The sequence below is a fragment of the Schistocerca serialis genome, chromosome 8 (genome assembly GCF_023864345.2).
Source record: "Schistocerca serialis cubense isolate TAMUIC-IGC-003099 chromosome 8, iqSchSeri2.2, whole genome shotgun sequence".
Taxonomy (NCBI): domain Eukaryota; kingdom Metazoa; phylum Arthropoda; class Insecta; order Orthoptera; family Acrididae; genus Schistocerca; species Schistocerca serialis.
The window spans coordinates 441,705,674-441,721,511 of record NC_064645.1 but is presented as its reverse complement, the minus strand read 5'-3'; the positions used below and the strand labels follow the sequence as shown (position 1 = coordinate 441,721,511).

At 39.2% G+C, this 15,838-nt stretch overlaps 2 protein-coding genes across 2 annotated transcripts in view; one reads left to right on the top strand and one right to left on the bottom strand.

Moving 5' to 3' along the window:
- Positions 1-521: 521 nt before the first annotated feature.
- LOC126417179 (gem-associated protein 6-like) lies at positions 522-1,802 on the bottom strand. The gene is made up of 2 exons (XM_050085081.1): positions 1,425-1,802; positions 522-1,350 (listed from the first exon to the last, which is right to left on the bottom strand). Exons 1-2 carry the CDS (start codon positions 1,574-1,576, stop codon positions 993-995), a joined length of 510 nt encoding a protein of 169 aa, XP_049941038.1. The 5' UTR covers positions 1,577-1,802; the 3' UTR covers positions 522-992.
- Positions 1,803-1,925: 123 nt separating this feature from the next.
- Positions 1,926-15,838, top strand: part of LOC126417175 (transmembrane protein 62-like) — a 74,208-nt gene continuing 60,295 nt past the window's right edge. The window contains exons 1-5 of the mRNA XM_050085076.1: positions 1,926-2,223; positions 2,307-2,418; positions 2,495-2,632; positions 11,732-11,946; positions 12,280-12,518. Coding sequence (XP_049941033.1) covers positions 1,999-2,223; positions 2,307-2,418; positions 2,495-2,632; positions 11,732-11,946; positions 12,280-12,518 — 929 coding nt within the window. The 5' untranslated portion in view covers positions 1,926-1,998. The remainder of the gene's footprint in view (positions 2,224-2,306; positions 2,419-2,494; positions 2,633-11,731; positions 11,947-12,279; positions 12,519-15,838) is intronic.

The window sequence follows — 15,838 nt, the reverse complement described above, 5'->3', positions numbered from 1 at the left end:
AGAGGGTAGGAGGAGTCGGGGCAGACCAAGGAGAAGGTACCTGGATTTGGTTAAGAATGATTTTGAAGTAATAGGTTTAACATCAGAAGAGGCACCAATGTTAGCACTGAATAGGGGATCATGGAGGAATTTTATAAGGGGGGCTATGCTCCAGACTGAACGCTGAAAGGCATAATCAGTCTTAAATGATGATGATGATGATGATGATATTAATCAAGTCAGTCAAACTGCTACAAGCACACGTGAGATGTAAAGTATACTCTTAGCAGTTGCGCACCAATCTATCTGATAAGATATAGGGTAAAACAAAGCCATTTGCTAGAAAACAGCAACTTCTATTTCATCATACAGAACATTTGCTCTACAAAAGAAAATTATGTGTATCACAATAGCATAACCAAATCTGATACATTTTGAACAACTAACAGTATATTCTTTTTACCTTGAAAGTTAGTCAACAATCAAGGAAAAAGGAGGTACAGTTATTAAATTATCGTCAACCCACAAGGACACACAAGTAGTAAGAGGAAACACAAAATAAATATTTAATAGTTCAATATCTACAGTAACAAGAAGCTCTACAGCAAATTAACTTCACAAGTCGACTGCCACAATGCTGCCAGCAGACCTTACACTAGGTGCAGTGGCTTGCCAATGAAACATTCATCACTACGCATATGGCAATCAACATGTTAACCTTGCACAATCCAAATTGTGTGTATTCACTATGAGTATTAACCAAAGAGTAATTGCCAACAAGTTACAATGGCTGAGCATCTTCAGAGTTTTCTAATAGCATGCGTACAGTAATATCAAGAACCACACTGGGGCTACAAGTAATGCATCCCAGTGAAGTTACTTCAAAACTTGAGACATTAGAACATTGAATAAACACATATTTTAAAATCTCTTTCACAGTCTACAGTAAAAATAATTTAATGACAACATCTCATCTTTTACACCTGTTTCGCTGTTCATACTAAAAAGAGCGTTCATGTTCCCAGATCGTAATTATCTGGCATAGATAACATCAGTTTCTGTATGCGGTCCAATATAATTTCATTACTGCTTAAACAGTTATCCACTCCGTACGGTGGGTGTATTTCTACAACACTCCCAATTCGTAAAATCTGGCCGTCTTCTTCGACTGGTGTCCTGTTCTTTTCCAACCAACCCGCCAATCTTCCCTTACGTCGCTCGATTTCACCTGATGGCATTTCTTCATCCTTCTTTAAGAACACGTCAACTGGTGCTTCCTCACAACTTTTTTTCATTTGCAAAGACTTCACAGCATGTCCCATTATGATATCCATACTCAATTTGTCTTCATTTTTATTTACGAGAACAACGCTGAAGGAAATAAAACTGAGATTACTTTCAACTTAGATAATAATTACAACGAAAAGTAACTGGAGTTATCATACCTCTCGGAAACAGGATCAATGGTATACAGTGTTCCTTTATGTAAGTCGCCTTCTATGGTTTCCACTTCCACATATTTATGGACGTAAGACCGGAACTGAATCGGATTGTTTACGAATACTGCGTGAGAAAAATCACACTTGTTTTCACCCATAATCGCGCCAACTCGTTAAATGCTACAAACACTCAGGTTAACCAACATGTGTAAGCGTGTAAGGCTTCAGAAGTATTGAAGTCGTGGTTGTGAGATTTGTACTGATAGTTTTAAATGACACAAGTATTGACAGATTAATTACTGACACATTAGCAAACACTTAGACACAATATCATATCACTACCACGAAATTCAAGATATTTTAAGCCAAGCATAATATCATAGAAGCTACCTACGATAAATGAAACAAAACAACTACTTGCAGGATGACAACATTAAGACTGCGGACATGCTCGGTATCATTCGTATACACTATACAGGTGTTGGTCAACCTGATGGTGACGGAGATTGTTTCAGTTTCTGTGTGTACTGTTGTAAATAAAACATAGAATACGTAGGAAACTCAGAACTCACAAGGAAACATGCCCGTGTTACGGAAAGCTTTAGTGGCAGTTGTAATGGTCCTAATTTTTTCTATATTCCTTTCTAATCTTGTTAGTGTCATAACTGTAGATATTGACCAAGTTCTCGAAAACAACAAATTCTCATTCAAGTCCAGGCGGCTGAAAGACAAGGAAAGAGGTGGCACGGATACTGACACTGTAATAATAGGGAACTCGTCCGAAAATTTGATGTGGTTTTTGCAGGTCTGTATTAGGAACGTTAATATGGGAAAGTAATTTACTTTCTTAATTTTAACTGAGAAGGTCAATGACTTGAACGATTACAGGTGTCAGACATACACATTAGTATTTTCCACGATGAGACGAGGGTCACGGAATTTAAAGAGTTTTGTGATATTACAGTTGATGCCATTAGGCCATCAGTTGTATTGGCATCAGGTTTGTATAGTTAATGGCGACATGTAGTTGGGACTACGCTTCGTATCTAGACTTTTACGAATGATTTTTGTTGAAGGTGATCTAACAGATGCCAAATCGGAAGACAACATGGGATCACGCCAGTATGTAAAGGAATGGATGGTATACAAAAATGTTTTAGATGAAACTGAAATAAACGAAAAGACGGTGTGGTTAGATATCAGAGGCAATCATGGTTGGTTTATAGATTTCTATATCATTTGACTCTTAGTTCCAGATGCCTAAATAGCGTATCTACTCGTATTGAATTCCTTGCCTATCTGTGTTTGCTGCATGCTGCTGCTCAGCACAACGAACTTAACCAGTTTTAATAAGCAGTTATCTGGCTTATGATGTTCCTTCGGTCTTGGTGCATGTATGTTTTTGTGACCATCACTTTGCATTTGGTGTAGTAGTCATCAGAGAGTCAGTATATGATGTCACATATTAGAGTTGTTTTTTAGCTTCTTTCTCATGATATGAGAACAGTTCCTAACAAAGTGGTATGGTTTAACACTTATTTTTCCATTGCTAGACTCTGAACTGTAGTTGTTCACTGTTTACCTTACACACTTCTTTTCTTGCCTTAATAGTGAGGTGGTATTCTGCCACTGGTTGATGTTCGATTTGTCAGAAATTGCTCCATGTAGTTCATAAAGGCTAAGCTGCTATTTAATTCCCTTGAAAATGACTAGTTATTAATATCAGCTGTATAGGTTACAAATAAGAAGATAAAAATGAAATTTGTGTATTTAAATGTATGTAAGAAGCCAATTGTAATTAAGTAAAACTTAAGAATAGGGTAGGTGCTGCTATTTACATGTTAGATTGGTTTGTTGGCAGTGCTCAAAATTATGTGGGGATCCAAGACATTGTGTTGACAGCTGATCTTAAGCAGGCCTAGCTAATGAGAATACAGCAGGCAGGCAACACATTTAATAGAGATAAACCAAAACCAATCATTTGTATAATGACCTATCAGATACTTAACAGTATCCATGGAATTTGAGAAAGAATGGGTTTTGTTCTTTATGTACAACACTTTAATCTAAAACCACTAAGCAATCCTCTAGAGGAAAAAGAATATGCTGCACTAATTAATTTAGCTATTCGCACAGATTATTGTGGGACTATTCGAATATTTGGTTCTCGAATGTGTCTTACCTGGCTGCCTGCTGGACCCGGGCCCTCAGTGTCCCACGTGTCCTAAGCAGTACTTCCTGGGGAACAGATTGCACCACCCACCTCTGATTGTACCGATCCCTTGGCCATTCGAAACTGGACTATGCTGTGTTTCATTTATGCATCTGTGTGTCTGTCCTCCTTATGCCACCTAAATACAATCCACCACCGTGGCATTCGTTTCGAAACTGGTGCGTTTTACAGTAGCCCAGTTGAGAGTCTCTATGCAGAAGCTGCTGAACTACTGTTGTCATACTGGTGTGATGTTATCCTCAGTGTATACTCATGCCGTTTGTCTGCCATAACTGGCCACCCATCCTATGCCTCTGTCTTCAATGATTCCTTGGACCGCCAGTATGGACTGCGTCCCTCTTCTGTGCTACCTCCAGGAGTTGCCTTCAGCTCTTGTTCCGGCAGCTTAACTTCACACTACCTGCCACTTTACCAATGAGTGTGAACCTTTCACCATCTTGGCTTCATGCGTCAGTGGCCCGTGTTCACCTTGGACTTCATTCACCTCCTAAGGAAACCACTCTCAATCTTCGCACAGAACTTAGCAGTAACACATTTGTGTACACTGATGATTCTCAGACTGACCATGGTGTTGGGTGTTTCATTGGCACTGATGATTTTTGGTATTGGCTTCCAGAACACTGCTCAGTATTTACAGCAGAGCTCTTCACCTTCTACAAGGCCACCCAGTACATCCAGCGACACAGGCTTTTCAAATGTGTCATCTGCTCTGATTCTCTTAATGCCCTTCAGAGTCTCTGTGTGCTGTACACCATCCATCCCTTAGAGCAACAGGTCCAAGAAACCTTCCACTAGCTCACTCTTGAGAGAGCCACTGTAATGTTTATATGAGTTCTTGCTCATGTTGGTCTGACAAGAAACGAGGATGCTGACGCTGCTGCCGAGGCTGCAGTCCTCCTGCCTCAGCCTGTTAGTTCTTCCATTTCTTCCAATGGTCTCCATGTTGCCGTCTGTCAGCAGGTGGTGTCACTTTGGCAACACCACTGCTCTACCCTTCATGGGAACAAACTCCAGAGATTTATACCTCTCCAGCGACCTGGCCAACCACCTCTTGGCCCTCTCGCCACGAGGAGATCATTTTAGCTAGGTTGCGTATTCGACACTGTCGTTTTAGCCATCACCATTTGTTAAGTGGTGATTCCCACCATTTTGTGCTCATTGTTATCAATCTTTGATGGTTCACCATTTCCTGACTGAATGCCCTTTTTTACCACTTATAATCTAATATATGTTTGCCGTCTGAGTTATCGCCCATTTTAGCAAATGACACACAGGCTGTCGATTGCATTTCACTTTTTATGCAGTATAGCAATGTGACAAAAGACATTTAATCTTTAGTTTGAGACCTCCATTGTCTTTATGGCATATTTTGTGGGCTTTTCTCCATGAGGAAGTCCTTGTTCTTAGCGCTCTTTCCTTCCATCAGTTGGGCTCCTTTTCTGCATTAGTGTTCTAAGGTTCTGACATGGGTTGGTGTGATCTTAGTTGTTCTTGAACCCTAAAACAAAACTGGCTTAGTCTGGCTTTGGACTGGGTTATATGGCAAAGTCTGGCATGTTCCCATCAGAATGTGTGCTTGAGGATCAGCGCCATCTGAGTAGTGGCACCACAGTGGTCAACAGTAATGTTGCAGCAGCTACTATGTTTCCATGGTAACATCAGCTGGTGCCAATACAGTGTGCTTCTGTACATGCCCTAATCTCTCTTATCTTATTCTCACCATCCCGTAGCTAAGATATACAGTGATGACAACAGAAAGAGCATACAGTCTGTGTCAAGTCCAAGCAGGGTTTGTGAGAATCAACCCATCTTTCTTCCAAGGGTTCACATTTATGTTCCCCGTACATTTCTCTCACTGTTTCATAGGGGCTATACCACCATTTTAAGATCTTTGTTGTGCATCTCTCAATTTGTTCAATGTCTATTATTGTGCTTACTTGATAAGGTCTTGGTCACACTATTGGCTTGTGTGCAGTTTTCTTTACAGATACACTGCACTCTTCTGACAAATTTAAGTCTGTACTGTCAGGGTTCTTTCTCTTACTGCATTGTCTTGCATTTATCCACATATAAAGACAACTACCAATCATTACACAGAGTGGAAATTTTGGTGAAAGACTTTCTGCATTTCCATACAGTCGTATGACAATGATACTTTCCTGAAAATAACAATATGGTCAGTGAATAGTCTTGTAGTGCTGCTGATTTTATCTGATACAACATTTATATACACGGTGAGCACTAAGTATTGCCCTGATTATAACAATTTATTACAGAATAACCATTTGACATAATAATTTACATTTGATGCCATTACATGAATAGTGTTACTACTTTTTTAAAGAACACTTATGTTAGTAAACCTCAACATGTGCTCCCTTGGTAGCTCCGAGAATGTAGAGGCGGTATTCCAGTTCCTGCCAGGTGTTTCATAACATTTGTTCTGTCACAGTATCCACAGCAGCTTGTATCCTAACCTTCAGTTTGTCGATGTCAGCAACTGGTGTGGTGAAGACTTTGTCCTTGATATATCCCCAGAAAAAGAGTCAAGGGATGTAATGTCTGGAGAGGGGAGTAATGTCCAGATCGGTGGATTGGAAGGAACGGTCCAACACCCTGGCCACCCCGCTCTCCAGACATTATGCCCCTTGACTTTTTTTCTGGGCTGTATCAAGCACAGAGTCTTCATCACACTAGTTGCTGATGTCGACGAACTGAAGGCTAGGATACAAGCTGCTGTGGGTACTGTGACAGAACACCTGTTACGAAACACCTGGCAGGAACTGGAATACCGCCTCGACTTTCTCTGAGCTACCAAGGCAGCACATGTTGAGGTTTACTAATGTAAGAGGTCTTAAAAAACTAATAACACTAACCCTTGTAACGGCATAAAATGTAAATTATTATGTCAAACGGTTATTCTGTTATAAATTTTTATAATCGGGGCAAGACTTGGTGCTCACCCTGTATATTGAGAGCAGTGGAATTCCTATTGTGCTTCTTTTACACACACTCAGTGATACTTTAATTTCTGTTCCAACATTTGCCATCCTATATAACATACTGGGTTCTATCGTATCTGTCAAGATACTCTGTATGATTGTGTATTGGTTAGTTGTCAGCAATGTGGTGCAGTATTTAATGCAGTCTTAAATGAGTCCTGTACTTGCAATTTTCATCATCTTCCGGGACAAGGTCATCACTTGTTCCATTAGCATAAGGATGACCATATACATAAAGTGTGTCATCAATCTAGATATGTGTAGCCACAGTTCTGTGCTGAGGGATATGAAGGTCTGCATCCATTGGGACATACAATGCCACTCACAGACACTGCCTCTTCTGCAGGCATTATCATCCTGACTAATGGATGATGATTGGTACTGGCTTCTTCTCAAATCAAAGCATACCTGCCATCACTTTACAAGATAAAATCTCACTTCAGTTGGTATGTTGTTCAGCATGCTCCTGAACTGAGCAGATGAAACTTCACATGTGGTTGCCACCTTACATACATACTATTGGCAAACCTTTTGCACAAGGCAAGTTCAGAGAGAAGAAATAAAAACTGTAAAATCTGCCTGTGACAATATTTCTGCCAGTGAAGCTAAAGCTTTTTTTGTGGCAACTGGACTAAAAAAAATTGTAGGTTGCTGGGGCACACTGTGAGGAATAGAAAAATAGTTAATTTGGTAATAGAGGGAAATGTGGGGGACAAAAACTGTAAAAGAAGACCAATGCTTCACAGCATTAAACAGGTTCTACTGGATTTGGTTGCAGTAGTTATGTACAGATGTAGAAGCTTGCACAGGATAGACTAGTGAGGAGAACTGCACCAAATGTGTCTTCAGACTGAGAATGAATGTTTAAACATTTCGCCAATGCAGTCTAATCACTCTCTTATTTGCAGTGCACTACCATCACACACCATCCAGAAAATTCAATCCAAATCAAGTCAGACTGCCTTCCCTCACTCTGCATGATCTTCCAAATTGCAGATATCTGCCGTGTACAGAGAACACAAATTTATCACAGTAGCACTGATTTTCATGTGATAGGTTTCTGCAGCTCTATCACAATAAAACCTATTGCCAAATGTTTTCCTAAGCTGTTGCAGTTTTTGTGATTTTTCTGTAATTTATGGAAACCATTTTATTACTTATTGCTTAAACTCACATCTGCTTGCGTAGTTACATTTCCACTTTGGTTTCAAGTATGTGTGTTATTATTCAGTTAGCTTTCTTGCCCTCTGTCTTAATGCTCATCATTTATGTCTGTAGCATCTATATAGTGTTCTTTGCATTCTTTCTACACAAGCAAGCCCAAATGGCCTAAAACTGAGACAGTACTCACTGTGTGTACGGAAACTTGGATGGAGTGGCATAGCATGTCTGATCCAATTGGATTTTTTTGTACGTCCAAAATCCACATTACCAAGCCTCACAAATCCATCTGAGTTTCCCAACACACAGTGAATTAAGGGCTGCTAGATCGCTAGTGTGTTCAGTTGTTAAATTACTTTCTCCTAAAGTAACAGTACAGCTGCCTGCCTATTAATAATGAAGACATTTTATATACCTGGCATTTCAAAAAGATTCATTAGTTTTCCTAAGAGTATGTATTGCACAAGAATGAAAATAGGAACTTGATGTGGATTTTAACTTATGCACAGGACTACAGAGTTTCTACTTATAAAGGACCCTTCCAGCTTTGTGAAGGTACATCTTTTAAATGCATGCACGTATAATCTTTGGAATACTTTTTTTCATTTAGGATCAATGTTTTGATTAATCTTCCACAAACACTCAATGAGCATAACAGTCATCCAGATAGTGTAGTAAAACTTGTCCCTTACTTGTACAAGCGTGAAGTTACTGCATTCAGTGCTGTTGTTATGTTCCATTGCAGTCCACCCAAGATTGTCAGAAGGGGAGGCACGTAGGTGAATTCTTAAAAGAAAAACCTTGCCATCATATCAGACAGTCTTAGAGGCCTATGTTGGAGTAAGAGGTCTTTAGGCCTCTTATAGCTGATCCAGCACTGAAGGACTTAATTGTTAAGATGTGTTTTCATGCAGGTATCAGTGCGATGGTACATAATCGTGTTGAAAAATGAAATTTTTTGCATCATCTTGCCATTGTGGAAGAAGCCAGATCTACAACTTTACTTGGTACGCTATTAATGTAACTGTTTCTTCTCCACAAAAGAAAAGGCCATAAATATTTTCTCAGAAAATGGCTCTAAACACACGAAGCTATGGAAAGTCTCTCTCGTGCTCAACTATGATATATGGGTGTTGCGTTCCCCATAGTCTGAGTTTAGTTTGTGGCTGTTCACTTTTCCTCTTTAATGAAACATAGCCATATCAGTGAACACCAAAAATGAAAGGCAATTGTTATGTCCTATCTCCACACCCAGAATGCATGTGCAAAACTGCACTTATTTTTATCACCATCATGAAGGACTTGTAGCTGTTGAATCTTGTATGGTTGGAAATAAAAACATTTCCTGAAAACACACCAGATAGACATGTGAGGGATGGCTCTCTCGGCTGGCACGATGACTAAAACTTCATTGAATGTGCTCTGTTTCTTGAACAAGCATATTTGGGAAACCTGTAAAATTCCTCGTATAAAAGCAACCAGTGTCTATAAACTACTGTTGCTGTCGTCAAATACTTTGATCTCAGGAGGAAAAATCGCAGCACACAGTTGTAACTGAATTGCACTTGTTGACATGGAGAATGCAACTCTAATTTTCTTGTGCTGTTGTCATTGTCCCACTTCAGTGCACATTGGGCTAAGAAATAGGGATCCAGCTGCACCATGTAGATCTCTAATGGCAGTAAAATGGAAGGCAACCTAACAACTGCTGCCGATGTAAGCTTTTAGTTGCGGTCGTAAGTTATAATTTACTCCAAATTTCTATCCTTGTTAATGTAAATTATGTAGTCTTATGAAACTGGATGAATTTTTTGAAACACACTTTATTATGGGTGATATTTTACTTTTATTCTTGTTTTCAGAGATTGACCCATTCGATGATCATCTGGTGAGCATAGTCAACACCCATTCCTTCTTGTACAGGTCAACAACTTTCAAATAACCTCAAGTGTAAGCAAACCAAGTGTCAGAAAAATAGCCAGAGGAATAAAACAACCTATCTCCATCCCCACACCGTATGTGGATAAACAAAAATTACTACATGATTCTGTTGGCAAACAGCTTTAGTGACACAAACTCTTAACTTAAGCAATGCACAGTTACTGAGCATACCATTACTGCTCTGTCAACTATAAATGAGAAAACAGTTGTGGCAGCAATTTACATTTCTGTCAGTTCAGTTAACAACAATAATGATTGAAAGGAATAATTGTGAGAAGCAAGAACATTTTATATACATTGTTTATGATTTCTTAATAATTTCTTGCAAACCTTTTTTAATATTTAAATAATTTAAAGTTTTATTGCAGGTTTTTCGATATATGCCTACATTTATGTGGTGTTGTAAACAACACAGAATCAATTGGCAGATGTCAGGAATTATCTAATAAAAACCTGAGGTGAAATACCTGTAGGGAATTTCGGTTCATCATAGGTACATCCATGTGTGATCTACCAAAATGTGGCAGTCTGTCTCTCAAGTAGGGCAATGGCTTATCTTGTATTTGTATCCTTTGCCCTGATGATTAGGGGTGGCAGTTTGGAGCAATGTAATGTACTTATTCTCATCCATTTGTAAATATTTTTGCCAATCAGCAGGTGTGAGTAAGAGTTCTCGAACCAAGTTGAAGTGACTCAGCTTCCTTCTAGCCGAAAGCGACATTTTCTGTATTTTCCTTTTCAGTTTTCTTTAGACAAATATGAATAACATTAGTGGCCGAATTAACTGATTCCTCCTCAGTTGTAATCTTAGCCATTTATTGAGAAGATTTCACTGTCACAAAATCACTGTGAACCAGCAGCGTGACTCAGGCATTTGCCAGTGTTGTCTAATTTGGAATCAGAATAAATTCACTGCTCCTGTATAGTGGTGTTTAGTTTCATGCCCCACTGGTTTATATCTTTCTCTCATTCAGAGAAACTTCTTATTTTTAACCATTCTTTTTGCTATCTCCATATACACTGGCTTCTTCATATTTGTTTTTAATTCGTGGGGAAGTAGCGTAGTTTAATGAACTATTCATGTCCAAATGCAATTTACTAATGTTTCGCCAACTAAATCATGATGGATGTCCGTCTTGTGTACATTTTCCTGTCTTGATTTTGGCCCACTAGAAGTATAATAAAATTGCAAAGTAATTCACACCATGAATTATTACTACTATTTTTAAGCGTATGTGTTGTATAAAGGTCTGCCTCATACTTGATTAGTCAGTGTGATGTACAACCATACAGAGGACCCAGGTTTGATTCTTGGTAATGCCAGGCATTTTTCCTTGATGGGAGGACTGGAACAGGGTCTACTCAGCTTTGTGATCCTGATTGAGGAGCTGCTTGAATGAGAACTAGTGGCTCTGAGGTCTAAAAAGCCAACATTTGCTGAGAAAGCCCCCCCCCCCCCCCCTTGCCCCTCCTGCCTCCCCCCTCCCCCAATATTGCATCAAAATTACTTCACTTGTAAATTATAGATTGGAGCAATCAGTGGTCCTTTTTAAATTTTATTGTGCAGATCTAGATTTCAGCTAGCCTCTAGCCGAAATCCAGATCTGCACAATAAAATTTAAAAAGAACGACTTATCGCTGCAATCTATAATGTACAAGTCAATATAGCACTAAGTGCAACAGCTTTCTGAATGGAAGGTAACCTGAAAATGACTTCGTATGGCAGAGGATGACAAAGTGTCTGGTCAACATTGTGCAGTCCTGTGAGTTTGATTGTGGAATGCTTTTGTTTCTTATTTTATTTATTTGTTTTAATGAAGAGATCTTGGCCTAATTTCAGAGCACGTAACATATTTGCCACATTTCACTTAAGAATGTTACATACATCAACTACGTCTGTTACTTAAATAGTCACCTCAGTATAGTTCTTTCAGAGCTATGAGTTTCATATTTCAAATAATATACATCTGTTACAGATAATTTTAATGTCCCAGGCATAAAGTCAGCTAGAAATTACTATCGGAACTATTCAGTACAAGGACCAGCACACCCAAAGTCTTACTTATACCGACTGAGGCACAACGGAGACACATATTCATTTATTGCAATGGATGCATGCCTCGATCCTGGTCCCCGACGTCCTTTCAACTTCATCGGTGTGCTGTCTGCCGAGGAGATATCACATGTTAAGGTTAGCTGTGGTTTTTTCGTAAAATTGCATTTTAAACATATAACTGTTTCATTTTGGATCAGAACTATTTTTCATTCTTCGTTTCAAGTATTGTGAGTAAAAGATCTTTCAGAACAGCTATCTGAAAAACTCATGTGTTTATGGAAACATTAATGACATATAAAATTAACTGGGGTGCTACATCTGTATTGAAATAATATTATATGTATTGCATGTTTGTTATTAATAGTCAGAAAAGAATTTAAAGTGGTAGATTGGCATTACATTTTTAATTTCAGGAAACTTTCTGATCATATCTTTACATATTTCTCATTTCACATTCCACTGCAACAGGGTTTGGCAGAGGAAGCATCCGCTACTAGTGATGCGGTGATATGGTTTGGTCACTATCCAACATCCTGCATTTTAGCACCATCGCCAGGTGCACGAGCATTGATTGGTGGACCACCTCAATCTGTGGCATACCTCTGTGGTCATTTCCATATGTTGGGAGGTGTTGTTCCAAATATGTACACAATACAAAATGATGGCTTTCTAGAACTTGAACTAGCTGACTGGAAAGATAATCGCATGTAGGTATCCCAAAGTACTGAGAAATATTGTGCGCAGAGTCATTTGTACAATATTTGTAGTACCTCTCGTACTACTTAAACTATAATATTTGTTCATAGTTCATTAAGTGTAAAGAATTTAGTGAAATGTATTGTTGCTATAGTGTGGCACTCACCTCCATGCTGGTATACATTTGTTTATAACAAGCAACAGCAATCCAAAAATCATATGATAAAATATTAAATACAAGTGTAGAAAAGAAACTTGTTTGTGAATTCTGTTTGTTTCACTTATCCTTGTTTTTAACTTTCAAGCACATGAACAATGACTGCAAGAATTTTGTTGCTCATAAACAAATGGTCTTACCTGCCATGTCAAAACCTAGTTTGATATTTTTTAAGATAGTAAATTTTACATACAGAATTTTAGAGGTTCCTATGACCTGGGAGTTACTCATAAAAACAGGTAAATATTTTTTCACACATTTTCTGCTTAAGAAGCTATCTTACATGCAGCCTTGAATTTTCATGCTATGCAACTCCAAGCTACTACATTATACTGGCGTTGTACCTCAACTAAGGTGAGAGATTGTGTTGGGTTGAGTGGGAAGAAAGGTGTCACGGAGAGAGGAAAGGGTGGCTGGCAACGTGAAGGGAGACACAGCAAGCGGATGGAATAGGAATGTGGCATCAGTAAGTCAACCCTGGAGCAGCTAAGGAGTTGTATGTATCACACTGTGTACAGTGGAGTGGAGGAGTGGATTGTAAGGATGATTTAGAAACAGGGAGGGAGGGAGAGCGAGATAGAGAGAGAGAGAGAGAGAGAGAGAGAGAGAGAGAGAGAGAGAGAGAGAGAGAGAGAGAGAGAGAGGGGGGGGGGGGGGGAGGGTGAGAATGTAGAGAAGTGACGTTTGGGGTGTGGGGAAGGGTGGGGGTGGAGGGGCAGGTCAAGGGCTGAGAGAGATTTACGCCAGGAGAATTGCACCTCGCGACACATCTGTCAACCCCACAGTCTTACAGGACTCAACTCCAATCTGAGCTAGACCTTGTCTCACACTGACCTCCACTTCTGTCCATATGCCCCCCCCCCCCCCCCCCCCCACCACCACCACCAGTCTACACATTGTCCACTCACATCTTCCTCTCTATGTTCGCCCTCTTCCCCCGTTCTGTCTCCTTCCCAACTCACTTAATTGTGAGCATGCAGCTCCCCCTGCCCAGCACAAGAGCGAGCTTATCTCTACCACGTTCCTATCGCATCTACTTGCCAGATATGCAGTGAGTGTTTCCATATCATGAACTATTGAAACAAGAGTGTAAAAACAATAAAGGTGGAAGGAAACACAGAGTTTGGAAGGGCAAGTGAATAGCCGTAAGCAATGTTTTGTTCATGTAAAGAGGGTCATTTCAAAAATTCTGCACAATGTAAAATTATGATTAAATTTTTTTTTATTTTTTTTATTTCTCAAAATGATTTTACAGGTCTTTAGTGTAATCTTCAATGTTCTCATTAATAGCGTCTCATCATTTCAGCATGTCTTTTATTCCCATTAGGATGCATGTTCATTGATATCTTTGATTGTGTTGGTCACTGCATCAGAAGCCTCTTCAGTCATTTGATAAATTTCCCTTGGAGTGGTTTCTTGAGTTTGGAAACAAATCAAAGTCTAGTTGGGCCATTTCAGGACTGTAGGATGGATGGGGAAGGTTTTCTCATCCGTAATTCTGTGAAACTGTGCATATTTCCTAAGCAACACGCAATTGTGTGTGGTAATGAAGAATCAGCACTCCAACTGGAAAGTGTAGGACCTTCTTGTGGTGCAAAACATTTCACAGAAAATCCACATAGTATTATTCCGTTACAGTGGTGCCCTGGGACACTTTATCTGTTGCTATCACTCTATTCTCGTTGTATATCACAGTTATCACCATCTTGTCTTTCACTGATGGTGATGGCATTTTTTGGGCTGAAGAGAATCAGAATGTTTTCAATTCTTGCTCAAAGTCTCAGATCCTGTTTTCATCCCTGGCAACTGTCCAATTTAACAACTGATCTTCCTCTGTCTCATAGCATTGAAGCAATTGTGTGATTCTTGTGCAATTTGCTTTTTACTCTTCACTCAGATGATAAGGAAGCCATTTTGCAGTGACTTTTCTTTTCTGTAGTTTCTCAGTTAAGATTCTGAACATCAAACACACATTTGCTTCATTTGTAATTTCTTCACATTTTTTGTCAGTCTCCTTGCAAAACATGGTCAGTAATGATGAGGAATGAAATAAATAGGAAGAGCAGGTAAGTTAAGACAAAATGGCTGCATGAAAAATGTGAAGAAATCGAAAAAGAAATGATTGTCGGTAGGACTGACTCAGCATACAGGAAAGTCAAAGCAGCCTTTGGTGACATTAAAAGCAAGGGTGATAACATTAAGAGTGCAGTGGGAATTCCACTGTTAAATGCAAACAAAAGAGTGGATAGGTGGAAAGAATACATTGAAAGCCTCTATGAGGGGGAAGATGTGTTTGATGTTATAGAAGAAGAAAAGAAGTTGATTTAGAAGAGATGGGGGACCTGGTATTAGGATCAGAATTTAAAAGAGCTTTGGAGGACTTAAGATCAAATAAGGCAGAAGGGATAGATAACATTCCGCCAGAATTTCTAAAATCGTTGAGGGAAGTGGCAACAAAACTATTATTCACTTTGGTGTGTAGATTGTATGAGTCTGGTGACATACCATCTGACTTTTGGAAAAACATCATCCACACAATGCCGATGATGGCAAGAGCTGACAAGTGCGAGACATATTTCACAATCAGTTTAACAGCTCCTGCATCCAAGTTGCTGACCAAAATAATATACAGAAGAATGGAAAAGAAAGTTGAGGATACGCTAGATGATGATCAGTTTGGCTTTAGGAAAGGTAAAGTCATGAGAGAGGCAATTCTGACATTGCGGTTAATAATGGAAGCAAGACTAAAGAAAAATCAAGACATGTTCATAGGATTTGTCAACCTGGAAAAAGCGTTCGACAATGTAAAATGGTGCAAGATGTTCAAAATTCTGAGAAAAACAGGGGTAAGCTATAGGGAGAGACGGGTCATATACAATATGTACAACAGCCAAGAGGGAATAATAAGAGTGGACGACCAAGAACTAAGTGCTCATATTAAAAAGAGTGTAAGACAAGCATGTAGTCTTTCACCCCTACTGTCCAATCTGTGCATAAAGGAAGCAGTGATGAAAATAAAAGAAAGGTTCAGGAGTGTAATTAAAATTCAAGGTGAAAGGATATCAATGATATTATTCACTGATGACATTGCTATCCTGAGTGAAAGTGAAGGAG